This window comes from Staurois parvus, unplaced genomic scaffold, assembly GCF_062004578.1.
Source record: "Staurois parvus isolate SC_StPar_1 unplaced genomic scaffold, SC_StPar_1.0 ptg000789l, whole genome shotgun sequence".
Classification (NCBI taxonomy): Eukaryota; Metazoa; Chordata; class Amphibia; order Anura; family Ranidae; genus Staurois; species Staurois parvus.
Genome location: NW_028318585.1, coordinates 302,421 through 322,155, shown reverse-complemented (window position 1 = coordinate 322,155; position 19,735 = coordinate 302,421). Strand labels below are relative to the sequence as shown.

At 43.2% G+C, this 19,735-nt stretch overlaps 1 protein-coding gene across 8 annotated transcripts in view; it reads right to left on the bottom strand.

The window, feature by feature from the left end:
* The window catches only part of LOC149444317 (histone-lysine N-methyltransferase SETDB2-like), a 71,498-nt gene that overhangs the window by 34,292 nt on the left and 17,471 nt on the right, over positions 1-19,735 (bottom strand). For 7 of the 8 annotated variants that reach the window (XM_089654680.1, XM_089654675.1, XM_089654682.1 and 4 more), the window contains 4 exons: positions 15,741-15,866; positions 10,665-10,727; positions 8,373-8,424; positions 324-881 (listed from right to left, as the gene is read on the bottom strand). In XM_089654680.1, the coding sequence (XP_089510806.1) occupies positions 324-881; positions 8,373-8,424; positions 10,665-10,727; positions 15,741-15,866 (799 nt within the window). The remainder of the gene's footprint in view (positions 1-323; positions 882-8,372; positions 8,425-10,664; positions 10,728-15,740; positions 15,867-19,735) is intronic. The other variant, XM_089654681.1, reaches the window with a different exon arrangement.

The following is a 19,735-nucleotide window of genomic DNA, read 5'->3' as shown; positions in this document are numbered from 1 at the left end:
CCTTACAACTATATCAAAAATTCCTCTGGAGCACAAAAGTTGAGAAAGCCTTTAATAGAGGGTACAAGATACACAATATTTTATTCACTCCTCCCTCTCCTGGATCCTCCATAGTAATACACAGCCGTTGACAACAGTAGTTCCTGCAGGACCTCAACAGCAAGGAAGACTTTGAAGTGTTCAAACCTAGCTTTTACTATCCTCCCAAAAAAACAAAATGATATGCACATACAACCTTGTTTCCACAATAATGAATTAAACAAGTTATAACCAGTTGCATATTTCCTTGCTTTTTCTCCTCGGAGCAAATGAAGCATACTTACACATCCAAACATCCATCTGTACAGTCGCAGCATCCAGTGAAGAGATCTGTAAAATTATTAATGGAGTATCCATGTGGCCATGGGCTCTTCCTATATGTAAAAGAAGATGGTTTGGTTTTATCAATTTCATTGCAGAGTGAGACTGGCACCAGCTCCACATCTCTGCTAATATCTGCTTCTTGAGTTACAACTGGACCCATTATTAGATTTCTCTTTAGCTGAAGGAAAGTGTTGAATGAAAAATTGTCTAGAAATAAAAAGTTGCACTTTGTCTGAAAGAGGTAATCATGCACATCATCAAAGTTCCGCAGACCCTTTCCACAAGGGGCTTTGTAGAGGACATCCAACGTCCTGGAAAGAAGGCTAGACTTGACGTGCCACCGCTGGAACTGACATATGAGTGGAAAGCTGAGTGGGTTTCCTCTTTTGTTGAAATATGGATTCACTTCAGATAGGCATGCCTGTCCACATTTATGTTCCAAAAAACGAACACACTGTGTGATGGAAGGTAAAGCTGTATCATTCACAGCAGGCTCTGGGCTGGTCACCTCTTCTTCACTGCAGAGGAACACAACACAATGCAAAGGTCATCAGAGTTATACTTCTAAGTACACATACCTGGCTGAAATCTGATAGCGAGGGTTCCGATAAATGGAGGAAAGTGGTATGACAAAACTGTAAAGATAACTTTTTGACAAGGTTGGAAATTTTCATCCCGACCTCATTAAAAGTCAGCTAACCAACTGTTTGCATCGTAACAAAATGCATAATAGTCCTAATTCAATTCAGAGAAAAACAGTAGTAAAGTAATTACTGGCTAGTAAAACAAATTTTCTATATGTGGTCTGTATCCCTCTAAACGTCAAGTGAATATGAAAGAATTCAGCAGGAATATATTTTTTTCATGGAACGTTATAAAAGATAATAAATTTGTGTAATTTCAAAAGTTTCTCATTATAAAATGTATAATCTTTTCCATTTAGAGTGGGTGACAAATCAGGCACTGCCATCTGGTCCTTCATCATTGCTACTGTATGTGCTCTGACAAAGTGCCTGCATTGCACCTCACTCGCCAATTAAATGTTATATCTAGGTGCAAGCTGGCTGAAACAGGATGCCTGAGGGCAGTCAAATTATGCCTGCACATCCCTCCAAAATGTAGCGTGTATGTCAGCCATTCTCAACCAGGGTTCCATGTAACCAAAGAGTTCCTCCAGAGGTTGTCAGGGGTTCCTTGGGCGGTGGGCTGCTTGACCTCTCTGATAGATTGATCTCTGCACTCTGATGGTGCTTGCATTGTTCTGCATTCAAAATCACTCAGCAGAGCCAACAGCATTACACCAATGATCTTTTTATCTGTTTGTAATGGTGGCATTCGGACATCCACTAGAAGGGCACCATTCTTTCCACTGTCCACCAAAGAATTCATATCGACAGAGCTCCCCAGGGACCGGAAAATGATTTCAAGTGTTCCCCTGAAGTATAAAGGTTGAGAAAGGCTGGTGTATGCCAGGCTTTAGAGTCCTACCTAGGACCTAAATCACTCTTACTCAGTAACAAGGTGACTAAGTATGCAAAAACTTATTTAGAGCAGATATAAAAGTCTTGTTTTTAAAGGCCAAGTTCACCTGTTCAGACAGAAGTTCACTTTTCATGATAAATAGAAGTGTTTTCTAATGTATTTTCTGCCCAAGCCATCGCAATGAGCTTATCTCTCACTTGTCTAGTCCATGGCAGCTTTAAATCTGCACCTGTTTAAAATGTAAAAAAAATGCTTTCTGAGACCTGAATTCCTATAGCAACATGAGGCCATCCAGGAAACTTCATATCCCATCATGCACTGCCTTACTGCATCACAGAATAGGGCATGTTTAACCACTCTGGACCCCACCTCCCTCATTACAATACTGCCACTTTTTTTTTATTTCCACCCACTTTTCTACTCCTTCCTTTAAGGTGGTCATACACTGTACAATCTAATTGTACAATTTCTTTTAGCCCTGGTTCACACTGAATCAGACTTTGAAATCGTATGACTTCACTTGAAGTTGCATGATTTCAAAGCCGCAGGTCAGTAAGATTTCAGGTGCAACTTGGCTGACATCTGTGCGACTCCATGCACAGATGTCTATGCAAGTCACACCTAAAATCAAAAAATAGCGCAGGAACCTTTTTTTCCCCAAAATCGGTGTGGAACTGGAAAGTTGGAGTAGCACCAATTTGAACGGTTCTATTGCCAACAATAGGGTGCGACTTGTCATACGATATGGAACTATCAAATTGTATGACAAGTCGCACTGGTGTGAACCAGGGCTTAGATCTACCATCAACTATTTAGTGCAAGATACTGCCTGATTCGATACAAATTAAATAGGTTGTTTAGGTGGAGACACTCGGCTGTCATTGTTCTTGAGTAACCACACCGATTTTACTTTTGGGCCCCATTCACAGCTAGCTTAGTGGAAATGCATGTTTTTTGGTGCGTTTTTCCTGTGACACACATAGGTCAGCCAATTAATGGTATGACTAGTTCGTGTCAGGTGTATAAAAGGTGGCCATACACTATATAATCTAATTTTACAATTTCTGTACAATCTCATTTACATTTATCAAAAATACATATTAGGAGGACACACCATCTATCAAATCACTCTGTATCCAATCAGGCAGGCCCTTACACTACATAGTTGATGGTAGATCTAAACGAGTCTGTACAATCACATTGGATAGTGTACGGGGAACTTTACAGAAGAACCGAAACTACTAATAGACATATCGATAATTGATTAAGAAAAAAGTTGTCAACAATTTTCAGAATGGATTAGTTGGTCAGCCGATTAGGTGGCCTGAATACAGAATGCATGATTTGTTAACATGTCAGAAAATACAGTGCAGCACACATACAGCTCAGCACACAGTCCATACAAGTCAGTAAGTGCCTAAGAACTTGTGAATGTAAATGTGTGAGGACCATTGCCTTGTGGGACATGTATTTCTGGGCAGGAGAGAGAAGTGAGTGATTCTAAAAGGCAGATGTTTTTTACCTTGCCATAGAGGCATTCTATATGATACATTGTGAATTGCCATAGAGGCATTCTGAAGGCAGGAGGAGCCAGGAACACCGGCTGGGGTCCCCAGAAGAGGAGAATTGGGACTGCTCTGCACAAAACCACTTCACAGAGCAGGTAAGTATTACAAGTTTGTTAAAAAAAACCCAAGAAAGCAAAAAAAAAAAAAAAACAACAGAAAAAAAAAAACACGTTTACAATCACTTTCAGGGTTCGCTGCAGGGAAGATCAACATCTGAACCCCGTCACTTCATCAGGGTTACGTCACGGGACACATGGGTTTGTTAGCGAAGCGTGGTGATGGCCGCCGCCATTTTGGTACACTCTGGAACAGCAATGGGCAAACTACGGCCCGCGGGCTGTATACGGCCCGGCGGACCTTTTAATCCGGCCCGGCGGACCTTTTAATCCGGCCCGGCGGACCTTTTAATCCGGCCCGGCGGACCTTTTAATCCGGCCCGGCGGACCTTTTAATCCGGCCCGGCGGACCTTTTAATCCGGCCCGGCGGACCTTTTAATCCGGCCCGGCGGACCTTTTAATCCGGCCCGGCGGACCTTTTAATCCGGCCCGGCGGACCTTTTAATCCGGCCCGGCGGACCTTTTAATCCGGCCCGGCGGACCTTTTAATCCGGCCCGGCGGACCTTTTAATCCGGCCCGGCGGACCTTTTAATCCGGCCCGGCGGACCTTTTAATCCGGCCCGGCGGACCTTTTAATCCGGCCCGGCGGACCTTTTAATCCGGCCCGGCGGACCTTTTAATCCGGCCCGGCGGACCTTTTAATCCGGCCCGGCGGACCTTTTAATCCGGCCCGGCGGACCTTTTAATCCGGCCCGGCGGACCTTTTAATCCGGCCCGGCGGACCTTTTAATCCGGCCCGGCGGATCTTTTAATCCGGCCCGGCGGACCTTTTAATCCGGCCCGCGGAGCGTGATAAAAAAAAACAGCCAGGGCAGGCAAACATTGGCTGTCAGGATGTGTGTAGGCGGGGCAGCGTGACGAACGTGAGGGGAGCTAGGCTCCTCTCACAGTCCGCCGTGAAGACCGGAACGGCGCGGGAACACGGCGAGAGGAACGCGCGGAGCAAAGGTAAGTAAATTGACACAGGGGGGACTTGGCTTACTACTTGGGGGGGAATAGTACTATGGGGGATGAATTAATATGGGGAATGAATTACTATAGGGGGGATGAATTACTATGGGGGATGAATTACTATACTTACTATGGATGGCATGGTAGTGGCTGGGCCGGCCAGCAGCTAGTGGGGGGCGGGGCTGTGGGGGAGTACGGATTGAGCCAAGAAGAAAGCACTGCGCAGTCTCAGTCTCTTAACAAAAAAGGGAGACCAACAACACTGTTCCCACTAAAATTGAAGGCACTATTTTATGAAAGAAATACATTGCATAAAAGTTTTGTAAAATAACTCTTTTTATGCTTTTCTACCTTAAATTAATCTAAACATTTAATGTTACAAATTTTAATTTAATTTATATTAATTCACACATACACATCATTCATCTACTCTTGGTCCGGCCCCCGGGTCCAATATATGAACCCATTGTGGCCCTCAAGTCAAAAAGTTTGCCCACCCCTGCCCTGGAAGTATAAACCCATATCAATACATGTGTTTGAGGCCCGATTTCAACTGATGTGATGTAAGTGTTTATCTGGCATTTCTCCATTAAAGTTTTTGCTTTAAAATTACTAAATTATGGAAGTGCTCTTTTTCCTTTGGAGGTGCATCTGAGCTGGCTTATGTTCCTGTGAAAAGGATTACCAGTTTCAACACTACTGAAATAATTCCGGTTATACGGTGAGGAAGGCCATATTCCTGTGATCGGTGTGATTCTATCATCTTGGATACCTATTAAGGGCCCTGGGAGTATGAGGCCTGAAAGCTGTGTGGCCCCTTGGGGTCTTGGCGTGGAGGTGAGGAGGCATTTTAGCCGATGACGGATTTATCATTCATTTCACCCAGTTGCTTTGTTCGTTTGGAGTTGGCGGTCTATTTACATGTAAAAAAATGTAAAAAAAACAAAACCTCAGCGCTCAGGACTTCCTATTTACCATACAAATCCCCGTGAGATGCTGCTGTGCACAGGTACAAAGGACCAAAAACTTTTAACAATGAAAACCAGCGCAAACCCACATGATCAATTACATTACTCAGTTTAAAAAAACATTAATGTGCTAATAAAGTAAATTATATATAAAATATATTGATATATAAAAATTTAAAATTATAAGTCCAGTGACAAAAAAAGCAAAGTGACAAAAAATCAAAAAAAAATCAAAAAAAACCCCCAGAAAATATATATAATTACAGTCCCGTGACAAAATTAAATCAAATTAAATTATAATATATTTTCCATTTGATTCTTCCGTGTTACTGATCCCTTCACCATCCACCAGTGCAGAAATCAACATTAACCGCACTCACCAGATAATGGTGAGTCACACGCCTTTCAGGATTGTTAAGGGCTCCTGGACCAGGAGCCCTTAACAATCCTGAAAGGCGTGTGACTCACCATTATCTGGTGAGTGCGGTTAATGTTGATTTCTGCACTGGTGGATGGTGAAGGGATCAGTAACACGGAAGAATCAAATGGAAAATATATTATAATTTAATTTGATTTAATTTTGTCACGGGACTGTAATTATATATATATATATATTTTCTGGGGGTTTTTTTTGATTTTTTTTGATTTTTTGTCACTTTGCTTTTTTTGTCACTGGACTTATAATTTAAAATTTTTATATATCAATATATTTTATATATAATTTACTTTATTAGCACATTAATGTTTTTTTAAACTGAGTAATGTAATTGATCATGTGGGTTTGCGCTGGTTTTCATTGTTAAAAGGTCTATTTACATGGACTTTATGCCGATTTGATGATCACTTATGTTTATTCTGCTGGTCACTCATTATTTGTTATATGTCACGGTGCTTTAATTATTTTTTGTGCTTATTGACGCACGTTTATTTCCACTGTGCATTTTTCACTGGCATCAATCCTGATTATAAGGTGCATTTTTAGTTTCATGCACCTTGTATGATTAGTTTTGCACATATATTTCTTTGCTTTTTGATTGTCACAGTTTTCTTTGCACGGCGCTTTTTGTGCCATTTTTATTTAGGACATGTTAGTCCTGCTATGTTGAATACATCATTTATGTTCACTCATTGATTGTGTACGTTGTTTTCATCACAATCCATATTGCACTTAGTTTGGTTTGGTTCAGGCCTTTACATTTTGTATGTATTATTTATGATGCATTTATAGTTTCATGCACCTTGTATGATTAGTTTTGCACCTATTTTTTGCCATTTGATTTTGGCAGTTTTCTTTGCACAGTGGTTTTTGTGCACTTATATTTAGGACGTGTTAGTCCTATTATGTTGAAATGCATTATTTATGTTTACTCGGTGACTATTGTTCATGCTGTATTTCATCACAATCTATATTACACTTAGTTTTGGTCTGGGTTCAGGCCTTTATCTTTTTATGTATTATGATTATTACTCATGTCGTCTTTGTCACAGTTCATATTGCACCTAATTAGGTCTGGATTCAGGCCTTTATACTTATCACCTCTGTTTTGGGGTTTTTTCTGTCGCCCCACTCTTCGAATTATTGTGTCCTTAGTACTATTGATATTAGCGCAACACCATTTTATTTGTTTTGTTTCCTTGTGCTAGTGGTGTCTAGGTCTAGGTGTTTGCAGCTTTTTTCAATAGTCCTATCTATACCTATAGCATTGTTTTGTATGGCTGTGCTGTGCATAGCCATGCAAAGCAGTGTGCACGACCTGACAGGTAGGAGAACGGTTTTGTTTACAAAGAGCTCTGCTTCCTGTCGGAGATCCTCTTTAATCACAAGCCGGAACCCGGTGATTGGCGGCCACAAATGACCTTGCGCGTGCCTCCCTACCCAGAAATACAAAATCACGTACATAAATATATATGATTTTGCGCATCCGTGCCACTCTGTACCATTATTTCTGCTATAGGGTGGACGGGGAGCATTTAAAAATGTGTTTTTCTTTAACCAGTTCCTAAATGCGCTGTAGCCAAAAGACGGCTAAAAAAAAAAACAAAACAAAAAACTGCAATCAGCTATTCTAGGAAGGCATCCATGGACGTCCTTCCTGGGGCACGTACTGTCTTTCGGACACAGCTGATCATGGATCGAGGTAAAGGGCCAATCAGAGCGGCATTTTACCATGTGATCAGCTGTGTCCAATCACAGCTGATCACAGTGTAAACAGGAAATGCCGGTTATAGGAGAGACGGTAAGCGACATTCCTCAGAGGGGACATCTCCACTGCTCATCGGGGCACTTATCACTGTAGCCCATCAGTGCTGGCAAAAGTGCCCATCGGAGCTGGCTATCAGTGTCTGCTATCAGTGCCTCCTCAGTACCGGCTGTCAGTGCCCATTAGTGCAGCCTCATCAGCGTACATCAGTGAAGGAGAAAAATCACTTATTTATAATACTTTTTAATATAAACTAAGAAAAACTTATTTTCCCAAAAAAATGTGGGTCTTTTTTTGTTTAACAAAAAAAAAAAAGTTTGGGTACAGTAATGCATGACCACCCAATTGTCCTTCAAAGTTCAACAGAGCTGAAAGCTGAAAATTGGCATGGGCAGGAAGGGGGTAAAAGTGCCTGGTAGGCAAGCGGTTAAATAATAATTTTGATCTCGGAGCCTGATGATATTATCAGATTCAAACTCTAATAGTAATAATAATATATACAAATCTCCTCTGTTATTCTCAGAGTGTATATCAGTAGGTGTTTTGTTCCCCAACCATATAGCTGGTTATACACACACAAACATACACTGCATATAGATATTCAAGAATAAATTGTCTTTTTTTTAAACTTTACATATTAACTAAATTAAATTAGACACCAAACTTCTTTTTTTAGTTTTTTGTATGCAGTTCCAAAATTAAATGGGCTGATAATGCTTACCATCTTTCTGGCAACTTATCCTCATTTGGCAGTTCAACTGAAGCATTTTCATCTGTATGAATAACAATGAATAGGAAGAAATTGTATCAGAGTTGCTATGCTGTTTTAGATTACAACACATTTTCCCTGCTTAACTTTCCTGCAGCATTGAAATGCATCTAAACCTAGGAACAAAAATATAATATATTGCAACTTACTAGCCCTCAGATGTGGGGATCACTCTATGGAGGCAAGTATGAGCAGAAGAGGTAATGTTGCACTTACTAAACAGATGCAGCAAAAGGCTTTCAATATACAGTATATTTAACAGACCAAAAAGGGAGAATATAGTAGAAAAAGTTAAACAGTTGTGTGCAACCCCAAGTGTCTTTCTGGAACCACTGGGATATCTTTCCTAGGGGGCACAACACTGACAGCTCCTTGCTCCTCCCAGCCCCAGGCCAGACAAATGCAGCCCCATTAAAATCATAAAGACATTAGAACTTAGGGAGAGTCCTGCCTTCAACCAGGGACAAACCTGGTGTCCCAGGCCAGAATCACCCTGGGAGGAAAAAAAAAAACCTCCCACTATTCCTACCTTATTACATTGGGCAAATACTAGCCAGCACCCCCGCCCGCCCAAGGAGGGAACTCTGTTCTCCCTCCAAAAAGCAGACAAGAATAGATAATATACTTGACTTTAGCCAAAAGGTCGAGAAGCGGTTAAAGTGACTAAAAATCCTTCTCTACACAGGGCAGGATTTAGAACTATGGCCGTCTCCTGTAACCTATCACACTTAAGAGGCCTATTGAAAGCGGAGGAGGGCAGATCACAGCGTGACCATAAAAGGTGAGGTTTCCATTTGCATAATGGATAGTCCCAGTTGTCGTAGATCCTGAGATGCTCCGGATAGAAATTAAATGTGTGCAGGCACTTGGAGGCAGCAGCTGTATCATCCTACAATGAATATCTAAGTGCAGACAAGCTCAAAGGTTTATAAGTGAAGTAAGAATAAGGGTTGCATGTCGGGGGAAAATGTGGAGCAAGCCAGCAGGGCATATTCCAGATCTCCATCCAGGTATGCATTATCTGGCTACTGTTTATTTGTTAGGCTACTTCCTAACACATAATTGGGCATCTAAGGAAAGGAATAATGCGAAGACAAACATCAGGCTTAGGATCTCAGATTTATAGCTGGCTGTAGGGCTAGGCCAGTGGTCGGCAAGCCGCGGCTCGCGAGCCACATGCGGCTCTTTACAAACTTAAATGCGGCTCTTCTGTGTGCCGGGCGCCCGCTCCCCTCCCTCCTCTCGGGCGGCCGCCCTAAAAGTCAGGACTCTGCAGCTGTCAGGATGTAGGCGGGGCAGCCAGGATGTAGGCGGGGCAGCGTGACGAACTCCTCTCCTCTCACAGTCCGCCCTGAAGACCAGAACGGCGCGGGAACACAGCGAGAAGAACGCGCGGAGTAAAGGTAAGTGAATTGACACAATATGGGGAATGAATTACTATAGGGGGAATGAATTACTATGGGGGATGAATTACTATATGGGGGACGAATTACTATATGGGGGACTAATTACTATATGGGGGACTAATTACTATATGGGGGACTAATTACTATATGGGGGACTAATTACTATATGGGGGACGAATTACTATATGGGGGACGAATTACTATATGGGGGACGAATTACTATATGGGGGACGAATTACTATATGGGGGACGAATTACTATATGGGGGACGAATTACTATATGGGGGACGAATTACTATATGGGGGATGAATTACTATGGGGGATGAATTACTATATGGGGGATGAATTACTATAGGGGGGATGAATTACTATATGGGGGATGAATTACTATATGGGGGATGAATTACTATATGGGGGATGAATTACTATAGGGGGGATGAATTACTATAGGGGGGATGAATTACTATAGGGGGGATGAATTACTATGGGGGATGAATTACTATAGGGGATGAATTACTATATGGGGGATGAATTACTATATGGGGGATGAATTACTATATGGGGGATGAATTACTATATGGGGGATGAATTACTATGAGGGATGAATTACTATATGGGGGATGAATTACTATATGGGGGATGAATTACTACGGGGGATGAATTACTATATGGGGGATGTATTTTCAGTTTTAAAAATGTGGCTCTCAAAATAAATTTCAATCGTGGTTTTGGCCAGATTTGGCTCAGTTGAAAAAAAAGGTTGCCCACCACTGGGCTAGGCTATTAAACCACTTTGACACGGTTGCTGCAAAATTATCTTCAGAAATGCTTACTTACTGCAGTCATGAGGTGCTTGATCTAGTAAATTGTCATTCACCAACAGGAAGGCACTTGTATACTCTTAAAAAGAAAAAATTTTTTTTAATTAAATAAAAAGAAATCACAATAGTCTATAGCAGCCTCTCTCAATATGTTTAGCCCATAGGAACCCTTGAAAAAATTTTTAGGTCTCAAGGATCCCGTTAAAATCTCATCAGGGAACACAGGCAAATATGCCCCTTACAATGTTGGTTAGAGGGAAGAGTGACCCATCTACTGTGGCAGTCACAATGCCACCCATACAGACAGTTAAAATGACCATTACTGTCATCCTGCAGAACTAGCCAACTAGGTGGTTGATCAGCCATATCTCAGGAAACACCTAATAAACTCTGGATGAACCCTGACTGAGGATGTAGGATCTAGAGCAGATATCACTAAATGGGGGACATAGTTCACTGTCCCATCCGTACCCACGGTCATGCCATTTAGGGGCTAGTTCTGTCCCCCATCCTCTGCCGCTGTCATTATCACGGCAGAGTGGAAGGCAGGACAGATTGAGAGTGAGAGGCACAGTAGCACTGCATGTGGTCGGGAGCTGCCCGACATTACCTTGCAGTTTAGCAAGCGGTCCTAACAATGAATCACCAAATCCTTATTATGGAAATTCAAGTTCGGCAGCTCCTGTTCCGGCCCTCCAAGTAGTGAAACTGTACCTCTCGCTCTGTCTTGCCTCCCACTCTCCAATCTGTGTACCTGTCAAGTAACAGAATGAAAGGGGAAAAAAGGACCTGGCTCTGATGGGGGAGGTGATGTGAGAGGGGCAGAGCTGTGTTGGGTGACGTGAAGGGGGGTTTAGAACACCTTTGTGAAGGAGCAGAGGACATTGATGTAAGAATGGGATTGTGATAGGGGGCTATGATATGAAGAATCTGAGTCATTGGGCAAATAAGCGATTTGGACATTTGCTGGAGGAAAATTTTCACTAAAAATGAATTTTATTCAATGCCCCTGATCTATAATAAAAGGCAGACTTGAAGCGCCACTAAACATAAAATTTAACATTGAGTTAAAATGTTTTTAATAGTTGCTTCAGGCCTGGTTTACATCCATGCGTGTTTGTGCGGGCACATCAGCCTATTGGCAGCTGGCTTCACCTCTCCAGCCCTGACACTCTAGCGCGCATAGGAGGGGAAAACTGGAGAGCGGTGACCGACAGTCACCGCTATCCACTCTGAGTTGACCGAGAACTGAGTGATCAGCGGTCATGTGGTCACTTATTTCACAGGCCTTGAGCTGATGTGGGACAGCTGCAGCTTTAGACTCAGGGATGTCCAATTTGTATTGCCCAACGCCCGGAACATGTAGTACCGGGCGCTGGGCAGCTAATTTTCTTTTTTACCCCTTAGCCCTGCTGCAGGCAAGCAGCAGGGCTCACCTGTCAGGTGGAAGCATTTGGGTGGCAGCGCTGCTGCCCGATTGTTTCCACACAACCCACAGTGCCAGCCTCTCCCCCCTGCCCGCTATATGTCCTGGGCTCCGCTCGCCCATCTGTGGGCCCGGGACCAGTTCAGTGGCTTCAAGTTGAAAACCACTTCCAAAGTGACTTCTGAGACCAAAACCTCAAAAAGAAAAAAAAAAACTCAGATAGTGTATTACCCTTATCAACTGAAAGTATATTCACTCCATAACACATGTGAATCACACACAAAAAACACACGTGATCACTACTAAATACAGTGAACAACTGTGTAAAACGTGCCCGTGAAACGATCTCGTGACAACTGAATTCAGTAACAATACTGTGAAAACTGTGTCCACTTCGAGAGTGCGCAGATCACAAAGGAACAACACAGCCAGACCCTCTGGAGATCCTCAGAAGCGCTTCTGAGGATCTCCAGAGGGTCTGGCTGCATTGTTCCTTTGTGATGGCAATTTTAAAAGATGGAATATATGTAAGCATACAATAAAGTATTAGCTATTATGTTGTATACGGATTTACACTATTATTGATTCATATATATGGTGGGCATCGTTTGGAGATGGATGTGGAGAGAGGAGTATATCTTTGTAGCTGTGAAGATCCTCTTGGTGGAGCTTAGAGATGTCAGCACCCTGCCTGGTTAATTACAAGCCTGTGATGATTTGATCTTTGGTAAGGGTATTTAATCTGCACACTCTAGAAGTGGACACAGTTTTCACAGTATTGTTACTGAATTCAATTGTCACGAGATTGTTTCACGGGCACGTTTTACACAGTTGTTCACTGTATTTAGTAGTGATCACGTGTGTTTTTTGTGTGTGATTCACATGTGTTATGGAGTGAATATATTTTCAGTTGATAAGGGTAATACACTGAGTTTTTTTCCTTTTTGAGGTTTTGGTCTAAGAAGTCACTTTGGAAGCGGTTTTCAACTTGAAGGTTTTTGAACCTGTATGAAAGTGTATGACTTTATATTTTAAAGGACAATCTCATTTAATTTTGTTTTTGGGACTTATATTTTTGATTACTTAGGGCGCTGTTTATTTATCTATTTGGGTTAGTAAGCATAATTTTATATAACAAGAGTATTACACTTTTTTGGGTAAAAGTGTTTTCATGCGTTTTGGGGATTTATGTACGTTAATTATTAGGGAAGGGGACACTGTATATCATTGTTACAGTTCAGTGGCTGCCGGCGAGTATATGGGAGGGAGGAGAACGGATGCATCCTCTCCCCTTCTGTCCTGACCCGGAAGTGATGTAACGTCACTTCTGGGTCCCTGCTGACAGATGCCGGGATGTGACATTGGGGTTTTGAACCTGTCACCTGGGGGAGAACCTGTCATCAATAAATCACATAGGGGACTTTTTGTCCCCTATGTGATTAAAAAAAAATATATATTTTTTATTTGTAAAAAATTAAAGTTACACCCAAGCATATAACCCCCCACCCAAAAAAAAATTTTTTTCAAGACCCCCCCACATATGTACGCACATACAAACATAAAAGCACACGTTCGGGGCGCCTACACAAGAAACGACTGCGATACATGATACATATCGCCTTGCACGCCAGAATGAGAGCAATAATTCTAGCAGCAGACCTCCATAACGCTAAACTGATGACCTACAAGGGGCTTTAAAAGTGTCACCTATAGAAAATATAGGGTACTGAAGTTCGTCGCCATTTCAAAAGTGCACGCAAATTTAAGGTTTGACAGGTTGGATATCTATTTACTCAATACAACCTCGTATTTTATATTTTACAAAAAAATAGGATGATTTGTTAATTTTTGTGCCTTAAGATTAACTTAAAGCGGAGCTCTACCGAAAAGGGGAAGTTCCGCTTTAAGGACTGCTCCCCATTAAGGATTGGCACTTTTGGGGGTCGGGGGGGGCAGGTACCCGAATTTGATAGGTACCCGCTCCCGCTTCCGGTCCGATCAGATAGGTAATTGGAAACGGAAGGTGTCCTCCCTCCTTCTGTGTAGTCTTTTGGGACACGTGACAGGTCTCAGAAGACTACAGGACCATTCATGAAGCACAGCGCTACTCGCGCATGCGCAGTGGGTACCTGGCTGTGAGGCCGCAAGCTATCACAGCCGGGTGCCCACACTGAAGATGCCGGCCTCCTGGAATACAGGACAGCCGGTGGCACGGGCTGCGGGGGACACACGAGACCAAGGGACAGGTAAGTGGCTGTTTTTTAAAAGTCAGCAGCTACAGTTTTTGTAGGCATTTCACGAATTGGACGAATTGGATGTCCCTTCAGATACTTAGCGTTTTGGTACAACCCCCGCTGGGGCACTGGATGGCTTACCAGTTATGCCACTTCTTACAATAGATTCCAGACTCGCACAGATATACCAGACCCCTTGCCCCCTTTGAACAGCTGTGTGCCACAGAGGAGTATACTCCTCATCTTCTGTCAGTACTGTATAAAATGTTGATCAAACTGGGGGAGACCTTTGTCCCTTCCTACGTGCACAAGTGGGAGGCTGTTCTGCAGATGTCCTTTTCAGAAGGATAAGCGAACCAGATCATTCAACAAGCTCACAAATCCTCGATAGGTAATCGTTTCCAAGAGCAGTGATACAAACGTCTGTGCAGGTGGCATAGGGTCCTAGTACTATTGAACAAGTTTTACCCCTCAGTCTCCAGTTTGTGTTGGCGGTGTCAGAAGGAGGAAGGTACTTTGCATATCTTCTGGCAATGTTCTTCTGACTCAGTTCTGGACGGGGGTGCGGAACTTAGTCTTACAGCTGACCTTGGCTGACCTGGGAACAGAGCCCTTGGCCTACCTTTTTCATCTCAACTCGGTAGCGATATGTCACTATAGACGCTCCCTGACAGTTCATCTTCTAAATGCATGCATTCCGGACCGGTGGAAGATAACCTCCCCTCCAACCATGGGCCACTGGTTTGTGAAGTTGAATGAAATCAATTCAATGGAAAGCCTTACTGCCTCCCTTAACAATAGGGAAGAAGTTTTTTGGGAGAAGTGGCGGCCTCAGACAATATATACTTGCTTGACCCAATATCTGGATGAAGTGCCAACTTCCTCTGGGAGGGATTGAGTCCTTTTCGAAGTAACCTTCGGCGGGTCTGTGGCCGAACCATATGGTTGGTGCTCTACCCCTCCGCCCCCCCAGCACTGCCTCAGGTACTCTCCATGGGCCCCCACTCCATCCTCTCTCGTCTCCCCTTTCCCTCCCATACCCCACCCCCTTTTTTTTCCCTCTGTTTATTATCCCCTGATGGACCAATTACGGGTTTTCTCTGAGGTAAGTATACAGGGGGGCGAGGGGCGATACAATTACTAGGACATTTTTTACCTTAATGCAGAGAATGCATTAAGGTAAAACATGTTTAGCCTTTAGAACCAATTTAAGGGAACTCACTGACCCCCAAACAACAACTACTGCTCAAAACCTCGATACCTACATATGTTTGCCCAATTTGGCCACAGACAGCTCTGGTGTGGGTACAGCAATAATATTATAGGAAAACGGGCCAAGAATGTGAGAGTGCAAATACAGTCAGATGATCGGCAAATGTAACACAGAATTTTTCAGGATCTGGTATTTGCCAAAAATGATTTGCTTACATACCTTTGTCTGTTGCTGACCCATCATTGACTTTTTGCCACAGCAGTCTTAGCTTCTGCTCTGCCTTTTCAAACAATATGTCAACCTTCCCTTGTGCTTGCTGATCTTGCCAGAATGTTTTTGCTTCACCTTAAATAAAACCAAGCCAAAAAAAAATTTATTTTAGCTGTGTGTTGAGGTAAGTTAAGATTAATATGCAAAGAATATGGTCCCATCAGTACAGTATTAGGTCACTTAGGAAGTTGAAATTACTATAAAAAACACAGGAAAGAACAGCAGCAGCACACAGCAAAGAAATGTGAAAGGATCAGACCCTAAAGTGCATCTTAATCCAAAACCAAAAATTAAATGCAGTGCCGATTGCCAGTCTTTGGATGTGGTGGTTTCATTAGATTTCTGTTTTCAGGCTTTTTTCGCCTTTATTTTTACCTAGTAAATTCTGTCAAAGGTGACAACACTGTACTGTATCTATGAAGAAGTACTGTTGTCACCCTATCCTCTCATGATTTTGACTACAAATACTTCCCCCTTTCCATACATCATGGGAAGGGTGGGGGGTGTCCTGGGGCTCCCTTATAAACCTCTGACATCTTTGGTCAGTCTTCTTCTTGGATCCGATCTTTGGCCGTTTTGATTGGCCAGGTCGAAATTACATTCAATCATCTCGGCAGACGCACAGCTCAGTGTACAGCGTGGACAAGCAAGTAAAAACTTTTATGTAGAAGAGGCATAGTATGTACAGTATATCATGCATTAAAAAAAACTGCCTGTTCCCTTTTTTTCTTTAAATTAAAGATTAATTTTCACCTGAAATATTAAACTAATGCAGCCAGCACATCTAAGGACTCATTTGTTCATGGGTTTAGACATACTTTAAAGCCCAGCTTCTCGGGTCCCCACTGGTGCTCCTGGTCCCTCCCCCCTGCCTAGTATCTCCAACGCAAGCAGTCTGCTATGGGGGCACCCAAGCAGGCTCGCTCCCAAACCGCTGCTCTGTGTATCCATTCACACACTGAGTGTGGCTCGACCCCACCACCATTCCTTGACTCAATGTCTGTAACTGACAGTAGCAGGAGCCAATGGCTCTTGCTGCTATCGCAATTAATGTGAAGAAACAGGCCCGGGAGAGCTGAAGCTCTCATGCACATTGTTGGATCGAGATAGGGGTCAGGTAAGTATTGGGGAGGTGGCTGGTGGGGTCGCTGCACATAGGGTATTTACCTTCATGCTTAGAATGCATGAAAGTAAAAAAACCTTGAGCCTACAACCACTTGAAGCTGGACAAAAAAAACCCCAAATCTGAATGCATTACCCTATCCATACAATTGATGTAAATGGGGAAATCCTCCCTGATGCACTATTGTATTCTGACAGTGAGGACTTTTCTGCTTTCAGAACACACTGATCAGCGCTGCAGGTGCCAATCGAATGAAAATTTGACAACAATCCTGTTTAGGAGGCATCGATCATTAGATGGAACAGCCATAGATGGTTCAAAATTTGGCCGGTTCCTGTTGACATTCATTCCTGTTGAAATTTGTCCAGCAGCTTTACAACCAGTTTGTTTTTTTTTTTGAACTGCTGTCCATGCCTCAGTCCCGTCAACACCCTTTCTCCTCATTTCTTGTCCTTTTGTCATATTGACAGAAGCAAAAGGGAAATCCCCCTAGTCAGGTCACAGAAGCAATATAAAAAAAAAAAAAAAAAAAAAAAAAAAAAAAAATGCTGACATTTGTGAAAATCTCTGAACTGACCGAGAGCTGATTGTTCATTACATGTGCACAAAACATTTTTGTTACACTGTTTCCATGACTAAGGTGTCCGTTTATGACAGAGAAAAGCCGAGATCCTGATGATTTGGTATGATCTCTCATGTATGCCATTTTATGAAGCTGAGGCGAGGAGAATATGTTCTTCACTTCTCATCACAGGACACACCCTTCTGTCTTCACTTTAAGTGCTGGTTCACATATACGTGGATATGATGCGGTGTGAACCACATCCAATCTGCATGACAAGTGAAATAATACTGCATCCTATGGTGCCTGTTCACATATGTCCGGTGCACTGGCAGTGCAGATTCATTGCGAGTCATGTTTCATTTCTAAACAGATGGCTGGTTTATGAAGATGAGATCTGAAGATCTCACTGGCCATCAATATCTCCAGCCCAGAGGTGGAGAATATGGGTGAGAAGTTGCTGTGATGTGAGGATGAAAGCTTCTTTCTTCCTAATATATATTACACACACACACACACACACACACACACACACACACACACACACACACACACACACACAGGGTGACCAACGGGGAGCTGGACGGTTTTGAAAAAAATCAGTACTCCGTAGATTTTCAACTCTATATGTATTTATTTTTACAAAAACAGAGTTCAAGACATGCCATTTGAATTACTTATTACAAAGTTTGACAAATTTGCTTTGAATCTAGGAGCCAGCTAAAAAAAGTTAGGAGCCAGGTTTTTTTTTTTTTTTTTAAACACTTGCCTACTGGTTACTTTTGCCCCCTTCCTGCCCAGGCCAATTTTCAACTTTTAGCACTGTCACACTTTAAGCCCTGGTTCACATCTGTGTGCGGCCGTGAGGGCCGCGATTTGCACAGGCACCAGAGCCCATTCATTTGAATGGACTCCTGTGCCCTGGGACACACAGGGAAGAAGTCCCTGCATACTTTGGAAATTACAGCCTGCACGGGAACCGAGGTTCCCAGTACGGTTGCGATTTCCAGTGCAGGCAGCATGCCATTAAAGTTAATGGCACCCGCCTGCGGGTCTTGCATTCCTCTGTGTGGATGGGGAGGCTGAAAGTATTTGAGCGGGTCCCACAGTGGCACCACCTGCACAGATGTGAACCGAGGGTAAAGGACAATTGCGCGGTCATACAACACTGTACCCAAATAAAATTTTTATTTATGGGGCTAAGCCGATGGGACACTGATGGGGCTACGCCGATGGGGCACTGATGGGGCTACGCCGATGGGGCACTGATGACGCTACGCCGATGGGGCACTGATGACGCTACGCCGATGGGGCTGCACCAATAGGGCACTGATAAGTGGCCACACTGGCTGTCATGCCGCCGGTTCCTGCTCCGAGGTAAGGCTGAGAGTCTACCTGCAGCTGCAGGTGTCACCGAGAGCCTCACAGGGGACACTTCCTGCCAGCTCTGCTACTCCTCTGACTCCCCCCTCCTACTAATGTACAGCCCCGCATCTCCCCTAACCCATCCTTCACATTTCCACCCTCACATAGCCACTCCTCCCTACCCCCCTGACTCACACACTTGGCAGTGACACCTGCAGGTTGCCTGGCAATGTTGCACCAGGCTGCACTCCCCTATGCTACACCACTGGGGCTGACAACAGCCCGGGCGCCAGGCCGTATTGTCTAATCGCCATGGCGACCTGGCGCCTGGGATTTGTCGAGCCCTAACTTATTTAGTTATGAAAAATGTCATTTAGATGACGACCATCCTCTTGAACGAAGCGGAGGACTGTGTTGCGACTGAGAATGGCCCAGTGTTGACCAACAGTGAACCACTTCGAACAAAGCTGTAGTAAGTAAGCAAACGATGTAGTAATGTCCACTTCTTCATTGTGACTGAATTGGCATTCCAGTAGGATGGGTGGGGGGGAAGACGCCTAGCTCGTCCCCCTTCCACCACTTACCAAGTACTACCTGTTCTAAAATCTTCACTGTGTGTGTGCATAATAAATATATATATATATATATATATATATATATATATATATATATATATATATATATATATATATATATATATATTTATTTCTCCCCTGTATTGTTTTTTCTGCTCCATTCACATCTGAGCAATGCAGAGTCATGGGCAGAGGTGTGCAATTCTGGCTGCGATTCCAAATGGAACTAAAAACGTGTCAAAATATGTAGTGCGCTTTTGGGTGCCATTTATTGTTAATGGCACCCCAAATGCGGTTAGCAGACATGCGTTTTGCCGCA